At 36.0% G+C, this 19,090-nt stretch overlaps 1 protein-coding gene across 2 annotated transcripts in view; it reads right to left on the bottom strand.

Annotated features, from left to right (window-relative positions):
* Positions 1 to 19,090, bottom strand: part of LOC134529299 (PDZ and LIM domain protein Zasp) — a 243,982-nt gene that overhangs the window by 22,411 nt on the left and 202,481 nt on the right. For both annotated transcript variants that reach the window (XM_063363207.1, XM_063363209.1), the window contains exons 13-14: positions 10,258 to 10,378; positions 8,878 to 8,993 (exon numbers count right to left, since the gene is read on the bottom strand). In XM_063363207.1, coding sequence (XP_063219277.1) covers positions 8,878 to 8,993; positions 10,258 to 10,378 — 237 coding nt within the window. The remainder of the gene's footprint in view (positions 1 to 8,877; positions 8,994 to 10,257; positions 10,379 to 19,090) is intronic.

Genomic DNA, 19,090 nt, shown 5'->3' with positions numbered 1-19,090 from the left:
CTTCGGGATGATGTTGATGATGTGATTTATAAGTGAAGCAATTGGAAATGATTGTTCATTAACTGTGTGTAATAAATATTCACCTAAAGAGATTTAACTTGAGGATATACCACATGAAGTAATGTCTAATTGCAAAAACCTGATAAAGAACATTTTCTTTCATGATATGTTTTCGCAGCTGAATCCAGAATCACCGAATATTGTTGGACGTAATTGAAAGTGTAAGAACTTGTTCCTAGTATAATGTACCTAACTGTATCAGTGATATATAGTAAAATAAAGCTGTGAGCCAAACTCCAGCATTGGTTGTTAATTCTAGATCCTTCTCATTTAATTTACTGCTCCTTTTTTTTAACATTACATTATAGATGTTGCTTCAATATTGTTACTCAATAATCGAATGAGTTCTAATGCCATTAACTTGTATGTATGTAGCTTAGCGGCAATGCTTATGCCAAATACATGTTCAATCCTTCGGAAAATAATATATTTATGATCTACATATTTAATGCTTAAAGTAATGTTTAGCCTGTATGGTTTAACTTCTCGATTCTTGCAAGTTTTGTAAATACTTATACACATGACTTTATATATTGATGTTGTGTAGATATACTAAAATGTTGAGTAATTTTTGTCTTTACGTTCATATTATGTGGGTAAGGAGAGTTATTATCAGTACTTATTATATTAATTCGTGGCATAGTAGTTGTTATTTAAGTAAGAAATTTTATTCGGAATCTCTACAGCATAATCACTACAAGTATTTACATCGTGAAAAGGACAATTAAAATGGGCAATATGTATCAGGTATTTATTTTTGCTGGCCTTACATTTCATACACTTAAGGTGTAAAAGGGAAATGGTAGATATAAATGCGATGGACATAGATCTTATGGCTTAGACTGTGACCAGTATTTTTATGTTCACTTTGCCGTTCTTTTGATCTTCGACGATATTTATGTGTTTTATGCCTGGGTATCAGAATGATCGATCGGAAAGTAATTTAAATTGGAAACAGAACTCTTATAATTTACTTTCTGGTTGATATAGTTGGTATTTGAGAAAAGTTTGGTGTGATATGTATGCTACGATCCATCCTCCTCATATTTTTATCCATATGCTACGATCCCTCCTCCTCATATTTGTATTCGTATGTAATGACTTAGCGTGTATGTACCCTCCTCATAATTTTTTATTCATATGCAATTACTCGACCAGAATGTTAGATCGGACTTTGTACATATCTTAAGTATTATCTATTTAGTTGAACATGCTATATTGGTTTATCCTGTGGTTAAGTCGGTATATGCTGTGATTTCTGTATGGCATGATGTGACTGGTTATGTCTGTGAGTGGTATTTGACTCAAAATTCTTTACTGCAAGAAACATTCAAAGAATGAAAGGAAATACATAATTAAATCTTTAATTTAAAGAGTTTGAAAGCTGATGAATATTGGGTACTGCGGGCTGAGGAATAGGAATGTATGTTATATTTTGTAGATTTAAAACTGTCTTTTGACTGATGTTCATGTTGGATTTTTTGGTGGACCTAGTACATATTTAATATGGTGTAGATAATGTTTGCATATAGTAAATTTTTATGGAATTATATTAAGTAGTATGATGATGATGGGATGATACTTGAAAGTATTACATTCTGGCTGCTTTGGAACAATGGCTAGAGTATAGTTATGCACGATTACGACTTTGACTGATATAATTGGACGGAATGCTACATAACATTATCTAAGTATTATGTCAGTAGGTTAGGTGGGAATGGCAATTATACAAAATAATACAGCGGATAATATTACACAAATATGCCGGCTTAAGACTGTGATTTGAAATAGTATTAGATTAATGATTTATGGTTCCGCGTAAATATAGTGGCTGTGAGTTTTGAAATTAAATGAGGTGTGCAAAGTCCTATACAGATGTTAATATTTAAGAGGATTCGAGGCATTTTATTAATAATAGATCATGACAGTTGGAGAAGATGTATTTTAGTTGTGTTTACCATACAAAGAATGATATCGTGAGTGCATTGGTCAGGTTATGAATCTGCATCATCTAGATAGTTTCAAGAATTCTAGGATAGGTGAATGATTTCAAGTAGAAGAGAGAGAGACCCTATGTAAGCTGAGTCCTAAGTAAACATGTTGATGATGTGAAGAGTGCCGTAGTGGGGTTAGGGTTTGGCTTTATATGTAGGGATGTGGACGGAATTAGTAGCTTAGTTGTCATCCTGACTCCGAAGAGTGAATATCGCTTGGGAGCTCTCTTTCTTGTTTAACTACAAAGGCATCTGGGGAGAGTATGGAATCTACCCCTAGTTCTTCGGAATCCTGCATGGAGCCATCACCACCAATGAAGCATCGGTGTCCGCACTGTAGTATGATGTTCTCAACAAGTTTTAGTATGGGACGTCATGAGAAGAGTAATTGCCTGAAGAATCCATCTCGCACTATTGTTTTCTGTAATGAATGTCAAAAAACATTTACTCGCTGCGAATAATTAAAAAAAAACACATGAAGAAATATGTAAAGGAAGAGTTATGTGGTCACTGGTGATGATATCTCCGCAACCACGTTGCATTGATGTGTCAAATAGTTTAGGTGTTGCGTCGTCGAACACATCTGCTCAAGTCTTGGAAGGCACATCAAATAGACATCCTTGCAATTACTGCGACATGATGTTTGCATTTGCTCATCATGCGCGAAGGGAAGAGAGAAGTATTTGTGTCAGGAATCCCTCACATGTGAAGTTTCAATGTGATAGGTGCTATTAATGGTTTACTTGCAAAGATAATATGAAAAGACATATGAAGATTTGTAAAGGTGCAGTTCGCTTGCCTGTAGAACAGCATGTGAACGTCACGACTCCTCAATTTTAACTAGAGGTACCCATGCGCACAGGCTCCAGCATTAAAGGAGATCAGCAGCAACAACCACCCGCATCTTCATCTGGACATAAATCTAACAGTGTGCTTGGTCAGTTACTGACAAATGATAATGGATATTTATTAATTTTACTTGGCACAATTTCCTTTTGGAGGAGTTCTGAAACACTATTATTATCTAAATACTATTTGTGAGGCAAAATATATTTGCACTTTTCTGAGTGATATTGAGATGAATATAATACAACAGATTATGGATGATAGAGCATCGCATGGGCCTTTAAAATATAACTTATGGCTGGATTGTCTATATGGTAAACCGGAGCCGCACGAGAATCGAGTGATCAAGCGTGCTTTCAAGACATCGGCTGCTGCAATTTACGATTCTGACGAAGTTTATCAGTCAGTTAAACAGAGTATAGAAGAACTCTGCAAGGAAGAAGATGATTATATGGGTAAAGGATCTGGTTGGACGCTGAATTCGGTGAACCATCTGGAGCTGAGAATTAGTCATTTTGACGCAGTATAGATGTTTTACTTTATGTAAAAGACTGTGTATATAATAAACTTTGTAAATAAAATAAATTTTTTATGTATAGTATGATTTTTTTCCCTTAATTTATCCTGCTTAATTAATGGTGACAACTATAAAAATAAGGATGCATGCATGGCCATAACATTTGCTATTAAGATTAATTATATATATGGATACTTAAATATTGTTTACATGTGATACTGAGTTACAATATAAATAAAATGTAATCGCAAAGGAATGCATGTAAAGAAAACATAAGCGAAACTTAAAACACTCAAAGAAAACATAAGTGTAAAGGAAAGCCCTCAAAGAAAATGTAGTCGCAAATGAAAGCATGTTAAGAAAATGTAATCGCAAATGAAAGAACATATAGAAAATGTAAGCGCAAATGAAAGCCCTCAAAGAAATTGTAAGCGCAAATGAAAGCACGTAAAGAAAACGTAAGCTATGTATGTCGATTTTGAGTAGAGTTCAACAGTGCACAATTCTACGGTATGACTTTGGCGGTGATAAGTTTAATGGTAATAATTTTTTTTTTATCTTAGTATTTGGGATGACCATGTGATGCTCATTACGAATAATTAATCTACAAACTCTAGCAGAGGATGAAAGATAGTATGATTATATAATCAAGTATGGTGGGTGCATTCATGAGGTGATAATACAATATGTTGGTGGTCAAGATTAAAGTGGGTGATAACAAAATCTAAGATGGCGGCGGTGTGGATATGTTATAAGTCAAATGTGATGGTATAGTCCAAGATGGCTGGAAGTTCAGGGTGTCGACAGTAATGTGAAATGTGATGATTCCAAGATAGTGTTGGCGAAAAGATGACGAACATAAATGCTATAATCCAATCTTTATATATATATTTCTTGTGTGCGTGTGTATGTCACTGAACTCCTCCTAGACGGCTGGACCGATTTTGATGAAATTTTGTGTGTGAGTTCACGGGGATTCGAGGATGGTTTAGATTCACAATTGGATATTTGATCTCGATTTTGAGTTAAGAAAAACTAAAAAAAAAAACCTGCTTTAAAAGCAAAAATTGCAACGCATTATTAGAAGCCATTAAGTTTTGCTATTGTAAGGAACTAAGTAGAGAGTAAGAAAAAAATAAATATCCTGACAGTTTATAGCGTCGCCATATTTGTTTCAATTTTCAATACCCTTTTTGTATATTACAATTGAAATTGCAGAAAAAAAATCATGTTTCATAGCCACACAAATAGTGAGGATGGTTTAGATTCACAATTGGATATTTTATCTCGATTCTGAGTTAAGAAAAACTAAAAAAACACGCTTTAAAAGCAAAAATTGCAACGCATTATTAGAAGCCATTAAGTTTTGCTATTGTAAGGAACTAAGTAGAGAGTAAGAAAAAAATAAAGATCCTGACAGTTTATAGCGTCGCCATATTTGTTTCAATTTTCAATACCCTTTTTGTATATTACAATTGAAATTGCAGAAAAAAAAATCATGTTTCATAGCCACACAAATAGTGAGGATGGTTTAGATTCACAATTGGATATTTTATCTCGATTCTGAGTTAATAAAAACTAAAAAAACACGCTTTAAAAGCAAAAATTGCAACGCATTATTAGAAGCCATTAAGTTTTGCTATTGTAAGGAACTAAGTAGAGAGTAAGAAAAAAATAAAGATCCTGACAGTTTATAGCGTCGCCATATTTGTTTCAATTTTCAATACCCTTTTTGTATATTACAATTTAAATTGCAGAAAAAAATCATGTTTCATAGCCACACAAATAGTGAGTGTGTGTCATTTCTCTATGTCCACGAGGTCTCGCCGCGTCAATTTTCTCCTTGGAGTGAACCCGTCCGCTTAATTAAATAAACAGCTTTTATCGTTGAATGATTTCATGATTTATTTAATGAAAATATGCTCTCATAAAAAAATTAGTTAGATAGACATTCAATAGGTGTCTTTCTCTCACTCTCTCTCTCTCTCTGAAATGTATGTAGCTTGCTCGCGGGTCAGTAATGCAGACAATCTTTACATTCTAGCTCGAGACGGAAAAAACAGTAAATGTGGTTTACAAAGACATTTTATGAAGTGTCTTCCCGTCATTACATTTGAAAGTAGAAACATATTTACTCAAAATTTAGGTAGTAACATATTTTTATTGCAAAGACTGAAATAGAGGTGAGAAAAATTATCATTTGTGAACATAAGAAAACTACTACAACTGTATCAACTGTTATGTTATAATGTTTAAATTTCTAAATGGTGCAAGATAATACAAAATTCCATGCGGAAAATGTCGTGGGCAGCAGATAAGTATAGTTATAGGTGTGGGGCTATGCATGCTGATTTTTCATATACTGCATGGATGCGAACATGTAAGAATAATCTATCTATCTTACTATAATAAAACAGTACTTTTTCTGTCTGTCTGTTTGTACGCGATTTTGATGAAATTTTGTGTGTGAGTTCACGGGGATTCGAGGATGGTTTAGATTCACAATTGGATATTTTATCTCGATTCTGAGTTAAGAAAAACTAAAAATACACGCTTTAAAAGCAAAAAAACTAAGCATTGTTGATAATTAGCCTCCATGGCAACGGGCTTTTGCATTGTTGTTGCCTTCTACGTAACCATGGGAAAGGTTTTTGGTAACGGCAGTGGCGTGCCCAAGAGGAGGGGTATGTATAATGAGAAGATACAAAATGTCCAGCGTAGAAATACTTACCGCCATATCCATATCTCACAAAAAGTACATTTGGGCAGGACAATGTCTGTCGGGTCCGCTAGAAAGATATATAGAGATATATAGAGAGATAGAGATATAAATAGAAAGATAGAGAGAGTTATAGAGATATACATAGAAAGATAGAGAATTAGAGAGATAAAGAGAGATGCTTAGTATACGTTTAAAAAATTACAAAAAAAAATTGATTGAGGCATTGCAACGCATGCCGGGCATTATCTAGTATAGTGTAAAGTTCAAGGTGAGGAAAATATTTAAGATGTTATAGGTCAAGACAGCACTACACTCCAGCAGGGCAGAATTAAACTAATATAACACCCTCTAGCAGATAATGTGTGTGTACTAAGTGATACTAGCGCTCCTAGTAGTGAATATTGAAAACAAGATGGCCACTGCACACACTGCTAGACACTAGTGCTCCAGGTAGCGAGTATTGAAACAATAATAAAAAATATATATATGTTGTATAATTCTCGAAAAGATGATGCTATTATTACTTTCAATAAAAATATTACAAGTCCGAATATGTGTGTTAATGTTTTATATATACCTTATTTAATTCTAAGATCGGTAATTGTCTTGATGGCCGAGCGGTTAAAGGCGTATGTTTTTTCCAACCTATAGGTCAGAGCTGTATGATGGTTCGAATCTCAGCAGTTCCGAATGTATTTTGTATAAAAACAATACTTTAATATATTGATCAGGACCATAATAACATTGGTATGTAATGAAATATTGACCTTATGTGTATGAATAGAGCGATGGTGATGCTCTCTAGAAACAAACATCATAAACAAAGATGGGGAAATCCAAGATGGCGGAACATAATGTAAAATCAAGATGGCGGCCCCCAGTACAGAAGAAAAAAATCAAGATGGCGATATTTACAACATCCAAGATGGCGGCCTCCAGCAGACGAAAACAAATGACTGTTGTGATGTCATAATCAAAGATGGCGATCGTAAAGAAAATTGCAAAAGGTGTCATTAAAAACTGCGGCTCTGACTTCATAATATTAAATACTGGAAATCAAAATGGTAGAGAGTTCTAGAATTCAAAATGGTGTATGGAAATGACGTAATCCAAAATGGCGGCCGTGTCATTTAAGATGGCAGCCGGAAATGATGTAATCCAAGATAGCGGCTGGAAGTGACGTAATCCAAGATGGCGGCCGGAAGTTATGTAATCAAAGATGGCGGCCGGAAGTGATGTCAGGAGTCTAAGGTCACTGCTCCTTGCTCCTAATCCATAATCCACTGTCCCCGGATCGGCATAACCTAACTACTTATGATGTCGACTAGAATGTACACCATGACTTTCAAACATTCAAGATTGGATGAACACAATGTATATTTGGGATATTTTTGTCCGCTTCAGTAAACGAATCTACTGAATGGGTTACGATTGAATTTGTTTAAAATTGACGATACCAATCAAGGGTGTATCCAGATGGAGAGGGGGTAAAGGGGGCAGTTGAACCAGATTTAGGGCGCGGTTACACGGGACCCTGAACTACTTCAGGTGAACATGTTTAAGTAAACACGTTTACAAACGCGAAAGTGTGCGGTTACACGGTAGTTGCTGAAAAGTGTGTTTAGCTCTAAAACCGATTGTCTACTGTCAACGAATGACTGTGTTGTTGATTTCTATTTTTTAATTGCATCCAGAAAACGCGGGATTTTCTCACTTGTTTATACAGCATTATCAGCAGAAATGAAATGTGTTTACATATTGCTCAATATTTTTTTACAAATCGGGAATTCAAACATGCACAGTAAAATTTTTTATTATTTTTTGAGCGAGAGTACCTATCTCAGTTTTAAGAAAATAAAGGTCAGGATAAATTAAAAAATATGTATAATTATCTGTTGGTTTTTTTGTTGCATTCGGTAAAATATTACTCGAACTTGTGCCAGAAACACTTTCCATCTAGAATTTCTGCAAAAGACTGTTTATATTCTAACCAGCCAATCAGAGGCTAATGTAGAAGATATGTCGATCTGAACTACTTTGCCAACCTGTTTAAGTTAAATGAGAAATGGCCTCGAACGAAACATGTTCAGACTGTGTGTAACCGCACTCAACAGCTGAACATGTTCACCTGAAGTAGTTCAGACTCCCGTGTAACCGCGCCCTAAATGTGTTAGCCATGCTAAACATTTGCCGTCAATGGAGTTTCAAAAAAAAAAAAAAAAAAAGAAGCAAGGTGCCTTAGTTAAAAACGTTTTGTAACTGAATCTTACACACTATTGTTCATTTTTTTTTTAGTAAATAATGATTTTCCTCTTCTTATTTATTATTAATGAATGGCATCATGGATCCTTTTTCCCCATGAAAGAGGTAAAATTGTGAAAAATCTGCCCATCAAATTTTTCCGTTTTGAGCTGGAGGGAGACGACTTTGATAATAATTGTGATGGTACAAATAAATATTTCTTCTTGGCAATTCCTTTGGTGTAGTTAAAAAACTTATTTTAAAAATAAACCTAAAGTGCTTAGAATTTCCTGATAGAAATGAAAATTTTTTGTGGCAACATAAAATAAAAATTACATTGCATTTGATCAAATAATAATTTAAAAAAAAAAATTGTAGTGTCACTCCATGCCACAAGGTTATTTGTTGCATGCTCAACCATGGTAATAGCATATGGCTTGGTTTCTTGTGTATCTGCCGATAGCAATGATGGGTTTGTGGTTCTCGCAGACACCCACCGAGCAGTTGAAACACTGGCTGTGGTAGTTGTTGCTTAGCGCCTCGACCCAACGATCTCCCGCCTCGATGGGAAAGCCGCACGCGAAACACTTGGTTGTAAACAATTCGTTCCAGTCTGAAAAAAAAACCAGTACAATTAAAACACTGTTTCATAAGTTTCCATAACCTAAATTATTCTTACATGCATAGCTTAGTTTTTAATCGTATTATATGAAAGTTATATTTCCAACTTATGTTAAAGAGTCTGATAGACTCAACCCCACGACCATTGTACTGGGAGTAAGGTATGCTACGGAACTACACCAATGAGGCTTGACAAACGCTTTGTGAAAAATTTATTTTATTTTACGGATTTAATTCAAAATTTTAAAGCTCTTTTTTTTTTTGTTTGGACTCCAACTATACGAGCAATTTAATACTAGGGGTACTTGAATGGAGCGAAGTGGCACAGTGGTAAGACAATGGACTAGCATTCTAAAGGATCCAAGTATCAATCTCAGTCCAGCCATCCTAATTTATGTTTTATGAAGTTGGTCAATATGGACTTACACACACTATTTCCCACATACGTCACAGCTTCGATGAATTTTGAATGGTGCGGAGCCAAGCAATGGTCCCCTCAGCTGGTAAACTCAGAGCTAGACATCAACTGGGTTGTGAATTTGATTACATTTGATCAAAACGTTAACAATAGGCACCTAGCTCATCGAGAATAACTCATCACCACTTTATCATCGTCTATAAATAAAAAAAGGTTAAACTTTATGGGAACAATCCCGTTTTTATTTTCTTGTTTTGCTTGCAAAGTGCAGCTGAATTGCCTATGCATAATATAATCAGCGGTTATCTGCAATGTGCTGGTATCAGTTATTAAAGGTACCAACTACCACTTTGTTATCTCATCTGCACTCTGTTTTCTGTGAAAAAAATTAAGCAGATCGTTCTTGCATATTTTGGTCTAGAAACCAGACAAATGCTATGTCCTTATGTCCTGAGCTATGGAAGCTTACACACAAACGTATAAATTGCTGTTTAACCTGATTCACAGAAGGGGAAGCCGTCCTCCAAGAAGTATGTGTTATTCCTTAACAAAGTACTGCATTAGACTCAGGAGAATCATTATGGGTAGAAGTGCTTGAAAACTTGATACACTCTAAGGAAAGCCGTCCTCCAAAAATATTGGGTTGTTCCTGAACAAAGTCCCGGTAGTAGGTACAGGAGAAGCATTCTGGGCAGAAGTGCTTGGTTACCTGACTCACAATAGCTTGGTTACCTCACTCACAATAAAGAAGGCCGTCCTCCAAAATGAAAGGTTTGTCCCTGAATAAAGTACCGGATTAGACACAGGAGAAGCATTATGGGTGGAAGTGCTTGCTCACCTGATTCACAGTAGGGTAGGCCGTCCTCCAAGAAGAATGGGTTGTTCCTGAACAAAGTCCCGCAGTAGGTACAGGAGAAGCATTCTGGGTGGAAGTGCTTCCCTACTGCATTCAAGCAATCCTGGAACACAGTATTAATGCATTAAACAAACCAATGTAGTAAATTACTAAAAAAAATGCTATGCATGTTATTTCTATGAATACATTTAAATGATTCGCAGCTGATAGCTTCCGAACAATCCACAAAGTTAACAAAGGTATTATGTGCTAGCTGCACGAGGATTTTGTGTTTTTTTCGGTAGACTTGACATGTCCTAATAGACCCTGAACAAGTAATAAACTGATATAAGTTTTGTGACCCAATCATGTGGACTCATTTCAAAAGTATGAAAAACCACTATTTGTACCGAGCATTGGGCACACTTAGGGCGGTATTCCAAGACGTCCTGGTAAGGTAGCAAATAAGCACTGGCTTGTTTACATGAACCATAACCTAACTCGCGGGCCGTATTCCAGAACGTGTTCAAACCGAATCCCAGTAAGGAAACAAATCGGTAACCTTTTTAATAAACGGTACCCTGCGCGATACTAGAAACTGGTTCTAAACGCTTCTAGTGTATGTTTCACAACCATTGATACAATTATTACGGCAAAAATACTACAGATAGTAGCACAATCGCACAAAAATAGAACGGCCTTTTTAATATTCTCAATCGCTTTTAATTTTGCGATTTATTCTTGTTATGAAAATCAAAGTGTACAAAATGTATTACAGGATAGTTTCACTATCATAAAGTTTCATTTAGCACCCCAACACGCTTGGTACTTCCCCAGATGATCACAAAAATAATTATATATGAGTTAATGGCAGCAGACGCAAGTCTGCAATCTGGACGAAATCAACGAAAAAGTGAGCTCTGCACATGCGCAGAATTTTGGCAACAGAACGGAAACAGATAGGACACCACAGTTAGGTTACAGGTGTATCATATTCAATACCTAAACCCTTATTTTTTGTCTTTTAAAACAGGCCGTGACAGAGCATGTAAAGTACACATGAGTGCCGGAGTCTATCCTTGAGCTAACAGAATACACTATATAATCGCGTCTCTACCAAGTTAAGTACATACTTACACTTCCTCTCTTACTTTGTGAACAATAGTGATTACAGCTAAACAACTATTTATTAGTTACAATTCGGTACAATAATCATTATAATTAATATTTGTATACCATCTTGTGCATATAGTATTTTACTGTTAGTTACTATATTATTTTAAAAGGAAAAACATTTATTATGAATCGGAATTACTGATGATAATCAGTTAAATCAGTTATGATATTGTCGAGACCACTTTAATAAGAGCTACGGGTTTTCATTTTCAATATTTTGTTTGGTCATACTTCACTATTTAATAAAGCATATTTATCGAAAATGTGTCATACCGTATATTTTGCACTAGTTTTTTTTTACCATGCATCACATCTTTCTTCCTTGATATGAGTACTAACAAATATTTAATTTGGAGTACATGGCATACCACGAGACAAATAGATTTAAAAACAAATCACGTATGTGGATGCAATTCCTAACCATAAATGAGACATCTTTCCAGAAATAAATTCTTTCTTTCTGCAGACTTTATAGCAAAATACCACAATATTTTATTTGCTTTTTAACGGTCATTAGACATAATTACCAGGTAGTTTTCCTAAGACAAGTACATGTCTATAACTCTTCCAAACAAAATTTTACACAGTCTTGTAACTAGAAATGCAAAAAGTGCACTATTTAATGGCATGAATACAGTGCTGAAGTATGTCTGCAGCATCCTTGTTTTTTTTTTTTAGTTTCATGCAATGCATTGATGTTCCTAAAAATATTTCAGTGCTGCTGTGTTACTAACAATTATATAGAATTATGAAACAAAAATCTTCAGTGGTTTACCTAAGCTTAAAAAAAATTATATTAGACTTTACCTGTTATTATATTTTAAGTCTGCATAGTCATTAGAATATCACACTGATTAAAGTGACAAGTAAAAAAGTTTTTTTTATAGTAAATGGTTTTTAAGATAACTCAAGGGGGTAGTAGAGAAGCAAGTTCAGTCAATAATTTGGTATTATGTTTCCTGAGACATAACAAGTAACGAATCATCACCTAATTTATAAGCCTGTCAACCAAATCGTGATAATAAATGATCGTTAGTTGCTGTTGAAAGTAATTGAAAATGTATGTCCTTAGGAAATATTTTAAGTGCTGTAATATAGACATGATTTAGGGTCAACGTTCAGAAGTTAAAATGGATAATTTCACACCGGCATGGAAATTTAATAAGCCTCTTCGTTTTCTAAGAAAATAACTAGAAAACTGTGTTCGAAGTGAGGACGCCGAATGTTCCGCTACTGTTCGCCGAAGAAAATATCCAAACATTGCTTCGCTAACGATGCAGGGAACTTAAAATACGCAAGAGAGACAAATAACTTAACCTTTCTTTTCCATCGTGCTGGGATCCATTGGTCGTACTGAAAACTATTTTTACAGCCGTTAAATTCAAGCCAAGTATGCTAATTTTGGGGTGATTGCAAACTTCTGAGCTAAGAGTAACAAGCAAAACTGTAACAAACAAATGCTTCTTTCGAATATAGATATAATTAAATGATTTAAATGTCCGTAAGAGCGCCAAAAAGGCAAGTTTCGTGAAATAGGTAAGGAATGTCAATATTTTTCTTTATTTTCTGTTACCAGGGCATCTATTTCACATACTTGGGCATAATCAGGATGCAGTTATTTGTTGGGTAGTATAACAATGGGGCTCCTGGCCCTAGTTCTCGTTTTAGGAGCGAGAAGTCGACCGCCATATAGGATTGTGACGTCACGGCGGAAACCTTGGTGTCAAAAATTCCTTTAAAATAACTCCAAATTCCTTCAAATTCCTAAAATATATCCCTTCATCGAGAGGAAAATTCCCGTTTTCAGGAAAATTTTCCGTTTTATTCCTCAAAATTTTAAAAAAAATATTATAACTTAGAAATGCCTCAAAAGATTTATGCTTTTAAAAAAACGAAGATTTCTCATAGAGGCTTAGATTCCCTATCGACAATCCTCTAATAAGCCTCTGGACGGGAGCTTTGACCTTGACCTTAATCGTAAACTTGAAATTCTTTAATTTTTAAACAAAAAATTTTGAAAAAAATCGTAAAAATAAGAACAATTTTTTTAAATTCAAATATATAATTACTTAATCCACCTCGGTCCTCAGTTCGATTCCCAAAAAGAGTTAAAAGGTAATTAATAAATTAAAAAATGTTGAAATAATTAATTACCATATTAAAATTTTAATAAAATCTTGCTAACGTCACACGCGCCATCATGGATTCTAGGACGTTGCACTTTTCGTTATGACTGCCAACTTGAAAATCTGTAATTATCGTCAGAAAAAACTGGGAAAAATTTAAAAATGCATAAAAAAATGCAGTTGATAAAATTTTAATAAATAAAGCACTAACGTCATTGGATCCTCAGTTTGAACCCGGTGAGGTCATTCAAAGTAAAATGACAATGGATTCTTCCACCACGGAAGCCACCGGCAGACTGACCTCCCACCCCTAATGCCAAGGAATATATTAAATAAGCCAGTATGATGTCATGACAGCCCTCTTGGGTCCGCCATCGTGTATTGTCTGGTGGAGGTCGCCAACTCATTTTCATCTGCTAGAGTGCGCTACCGCAATATTAGTTTAATTTTTAACCGATAAAGTGCATTAGTATTTAATACCGTGACATCCGCCATCTTGTCGGCCGTCTGGATCGCTATCTTGGAAATTCGTAATAATAAACCTAGAAATTCAGAAAAATTCAAGAAATCATAAAAAAATCGTTTACTAAAATAATTATAAACTCGATTTATTACAGTCTCTGTTTCCATTTTTGGTCTTTGCAAAATCATCAATTTAATTATAATTACCATAAAAGACAGAATCAAGAAATAAAACAACAAAATTACAAAAAAATTATGAAAACTTAAAAAGTTGGCAATCCAATAAACATTTAGTTCTGCACACGCTCAAACTGACTAATACTGAAGACAGATATCAGCCAGATCCTTAACTGACATAGTCTTCCTCTTCTCGACAGAGGACTGTCTTTAATAGACTGCTTTAGATCGTCAGAACTATAAATGGGAGTATTCACAGTCTTGAAAGCGCACTTATTCTCTTGGTCATCTAACGGATACGGTTTATCATATAGCAGTCCAGCCACAAGTAATATTTTAAAGGTCCATACATTGCTTCTTCATCAGTTAGCTGATTGATCAAGAAAGGTACTTTTTTTTTGTCTGACTATATGTATTCAGATAATGGTAGTCTTTCCAAATTCCACGAAAGGCAAATTTTGCCAAGTGGAATCTATTATCATTTACTTGTAATGCACTCAGCACAGACTTGAGTTAAGTTATATGCCCAGGCATAATTGCAATTGATTGCAGCCCATCTTCTTGTATTCTTGTACGCATACGAATCTCCAACCTAAACCGAGGAGTTGAAATATCAGTATATAGTCCCACAGAAGGCACACAAACTTCATCTTTACAGTTTTTTGCGTGTCTTCTCAAATTATCAATACGAGTAAACCAAACATGGCACTTATCGTAGAGAATCTTCATACGAGAAGCATTCTTCATGCATTTACTCCTCTCGTGTCTTCGTGCATCATGGGAAAATGCAAATGACATATTGCAGTAGTTGCAAGGATGTCTGGTCAAAAAAGACGAACATTTAAGGTTAGAACCGGATGATGTAGTACCAATTTTCGGTGTACTCATATGCACATCAATACAGCACTATTGCAGCGAAACCTTTACTTACTGACGAACAGCAGGACCTTTGTAAGTCTTCAAGTGTCTTTTCAATTTGTAAATGCTTGCAACACATTTTACAGCTTAAGATTTTTCAAGAAATATTATTAGCACATTCTCTCTTCTCAGTTCAACGAGCAATACCTTTGTTCAAAAAAATCTTGTCCCAGTAATGACACCGATGCTGGGAAGACGTCCATACACCTTCAGGGGACATCATTGATGCTAATAGTACTGCAGCCATTTATGTCTCCTTCGCTTGCAAAAGAGCATTCATCGTGGTTTCCTGTGCAGTTAGTACTGCAAGGACTAAAGTATCTTCTACTGGTAGAACCTCGCCTGTTGAAGTCTCCTCTAGTGTTGTTGGTGACGATGATACTCATTCCATCGGGATCTGCGTGGTCATTGAGATCTCCACTCTCGATGGCACAACTTCCTTCAAGGTCTCCGTGGTTGTCGTCGACAATGCCAAAGCGATCTGCGTCACCGTCATCACTGCCATTGAGGTCCCAGTCGAAGATGGTACTACTAACATCGAGTTTGCCGTTAAAGATGGTAAAAGATGCAATCAGGTTCTCAAGAATAGACAGATACTGGAGTAATATGACAGACGAGTAAAACTAGCCGATCTGCAATGTACCAAAACCAGAGGTAGACAGAGAGTCTTGTCGTCTGGACCTCACTTATATACCTACTCGTCGCCGCTGGAATAATATGCAAGTCAAAACAAGAAACATTTACATTAATACATGAGTCGAAACAACATTAAAAAAAGAAAGCCCATTTAGAAGTATTTTCGACAAAAATAAGCACATTTGGCAGCACAATAAACTCGGTAGGATACACCCTCATCGGAGGGATACGATTTCGTCGGAGGGATACGATATCATCAGAGGGATACGATATCATCAGAGGGATACGATATCATCAGAGGGATACGATATCATCAGAGGGATACGATATAACCAGAAGGATTCGCTCTCATCAGAGGGATACACTCTTATAAGAGGGATACGATATTATCTCAACGATAGAAATCCTCATAGGGATTTGATTTCATCAGTAGGATACGACCGCCTATTAATGGTAGGCCTCAACTGCTCCAAATGAATTTGGCTCCAACAGTATTTGACTATGATGTCATAATCCATGATGTCATCATCCTGCAGATGAAAACAATGTCGGATCAATATGTTGGCCTCCAGCAAACAAAAACAATATGGCGGATGTGACGTCATACTAGCTGACGATATATCTACCTTAGCATTAGTGGTGGGATGTTAGACTGCCATTGGAGTAACAGGCGAATTGCCTAAAGGCGGTTTGCCTAAACATGAATTCGTTACGGCTATTTGCTTAAAGTCATTTCGCCTAAAGGCATTTTGCCTAACGTCGAATTGCCTAACGGCGAATTGCCTAACGGCGAATTGCCTAAAGGCGATTTGCCTAACGGCGATTTGCCTAACGGCGTTTTCCCTAATGGAGTTCTGCCTGACGGCGATTTGCCTAGAGGCGTTTTGCCTAATGGCGATTTGCCTAATGGCGTTTTGCCTAAAATGTAACTATGATGACAAAACCTCGTTTTGTCTAAGGGCGTTTTGCCTAACAGAGAATTGCATAACAGCGTTTTGTCTAATGGCGAATTTCCTAATGGCGTTTTGCCTAATGGCGTTTTGCCTAATGGCGTTTTGTCTAACCTAACCTAACCCAACCTAACCTAATGGCGTTTTGCCTATCGGCGTTTTGCGTATCGGCGTTTTGCATAACGGCGGTTTGCCTAACGGCGGTTTGCCTAACGACGGTTTGCCTAACGGCGATTTGCCTAAAGGCGATTTGCCTAACCGCGATTTGCCTAACGGCGTTTTGCCTAACAGCGTTTTGCCTAACGCCGAATTGCCTAATGGCGTTTTGCCTAAAAAGGAAAAAGCGTTTTGCCTAACGGCGAATTGCCTAATGGCGATTAGCCTAAGGGCGTTTTCCCTAACGGCGTTATAACTCACCGCGTTTTGCCTAACGGCGTTTTCCCTAACTCCTATTTGGCCAACGGCGTTTTGCCTAACAGTGATTTTCATAATGGCGTTTTGCCTAACGGCATTTTGCCTAAACGGCGTTTTGCCTCAAATTAGGCAAAACGCCTTTAGGCAAAACGACACATGCCCTGCCACTGACTTCTGTGGAGCAATGAGATGTTGCCATGGTTTAATCGAATGACCTCGCCGTGTTAAAACCGAGGAATCTGAACACCATTATTTAAAGCATTTATAAATTAAATTTCATTATTTTTTTTATAAATTTAAAATTTTTTGCCAAATTTTATTGGATGAAAATTACCGATTTCCGAAATGGGGAGCTATTTTAAAAATGGCGAAGGTTTTAAAATTGAAAAAATCTTTATATACTTTTTTTAAATTTTTTAATTAATTCCGATTTTTTAATGAAAAAAATGGATTTTCATCATTGCGGACGATTTTCAAAATGGCGGAGATTTTTATAATAAATTTTATTAGTTAACCATTTTATAAACATTAAAAATTTACCCGATTTTTTGGATGAAAATTACATATTTTCTAGATGGTGGCATATCGAAAATTACAACGGTTACATTATTATCCAGAATTGCGGCCATGACATCCTAATTGTCAAAGTTAGGACCTCAGTGTCTTAAGGGGCCCGCCTACCTGGGCACACATACAGTGTGCAGAGCTTCAGGAAAAACAACGCGATTTCAAAACTACTCAAGATATCCGAGTGGGGCCTATTTACGAATAGCATTTAAGAGTTCGCTGAGGACCGAAAAGTACTTTTAATTTCGGATTAAGTTTTTAAACTGTATTTTTAGAAGCGTTAAAATGCTTAAAACGCGTGTTTTCAGAGTAATTTTTAGTCATAAAACAATCAGTACAGATTCTTGAAAGCACTTAAGGGGCTTGCATAACACCTTTATCTTCATTTCTCCGCCATATAATGTTATGGTCACCGCTCAAATTTCACAGTTATCCTGTGACGACGAGACGAATGCGCGCCAGTTCAGAGCCTTGCGCTTAGAGGCTATATCGCGCTTATCACCCCGCCTCACTAACACACATACACCCCTGACGAGGCGGGCCCCTTAAGGCGTCTTGCTTTTAGGATTATAAAGCTGCTTTTAGGAATTTTCATACCATTGACATTTTTGAGGATAAAATGGGAAACTTTCCCTGAAATGGGTATTTTTTCCTCAAAATAGGTACATTTTTATTTCTCATATTTTTTTAAATTATTTTGCTGGAATTTTGTTTCTTATAAACTGGAAATTTTGGCAAATTTGCGCAAATTTGAAGTTTTTTTGTCAATTTTTGCCAAAATTTAAAGGTCACGGTCAAAGGTCAAGGTAATTCAGGATGGCCACCGTGACGTCATGATGGTCGGTCATTGACCATATCCTCAATCCTCGAGCCAGAACCTGTTCCAGTACTTACAGTTATATACTACTGATATGGAAAACCTACCGGTTTTATGGGTAGTACGAAATTTTGAAAAGTAACAACTTCATTAAAAACTATTTTAACGTTATTCTCGCATCTTTAACTCTTACCATCTAAGATATGAAGTAGATTATTTGTGTTATCTCTACATTTTTTTTTTTCAGTTCCAGTGATTCATTGCTCCTTCCATAGGACCGTCACATACTCTCAACCAGAACACATACTTCTTCTCTCTACGTGCATTTTTATCATGTTCACAACAAACTTGGAGCCTGTAAGTCTGATTACGGCGTAGTTTATAAAAATATCCACTTATTTGGAACTTCGAAGACCTCTTTGTTTATTTGAGGTGCTTCGTTCGTTCCAAAGTCCGTAAATTTACTGTAGCTTCTTGGAGTCAGATACCAGAACACAGCGAGTTGTCCACGAGGTCTTAAAAATATTAGCTTTGTTAGTCACTTACCCATGACCACACAATAAATCTTTAGCATTTATTCTGCGGGTTAAAAT

The sequence above is a fragment of the Bacillus rossius genome, chromosome 2 (genome assembly GCF_032445375.1).
Source record: "Bacillus rossius redtenbacheri isolate Brsri chromosome 2, Brsri_v3, whole genome shotgun sequence".
Lineage (NCBI taxonomy): Eukaryota > Metazoa > Arthropoda > Insecta > Phasmatodea > Bacillidae > Bacillus > Bacillus rossius.
This window is presented reverse-complemented; position numbering and strand designations above follow the sequence as displayed.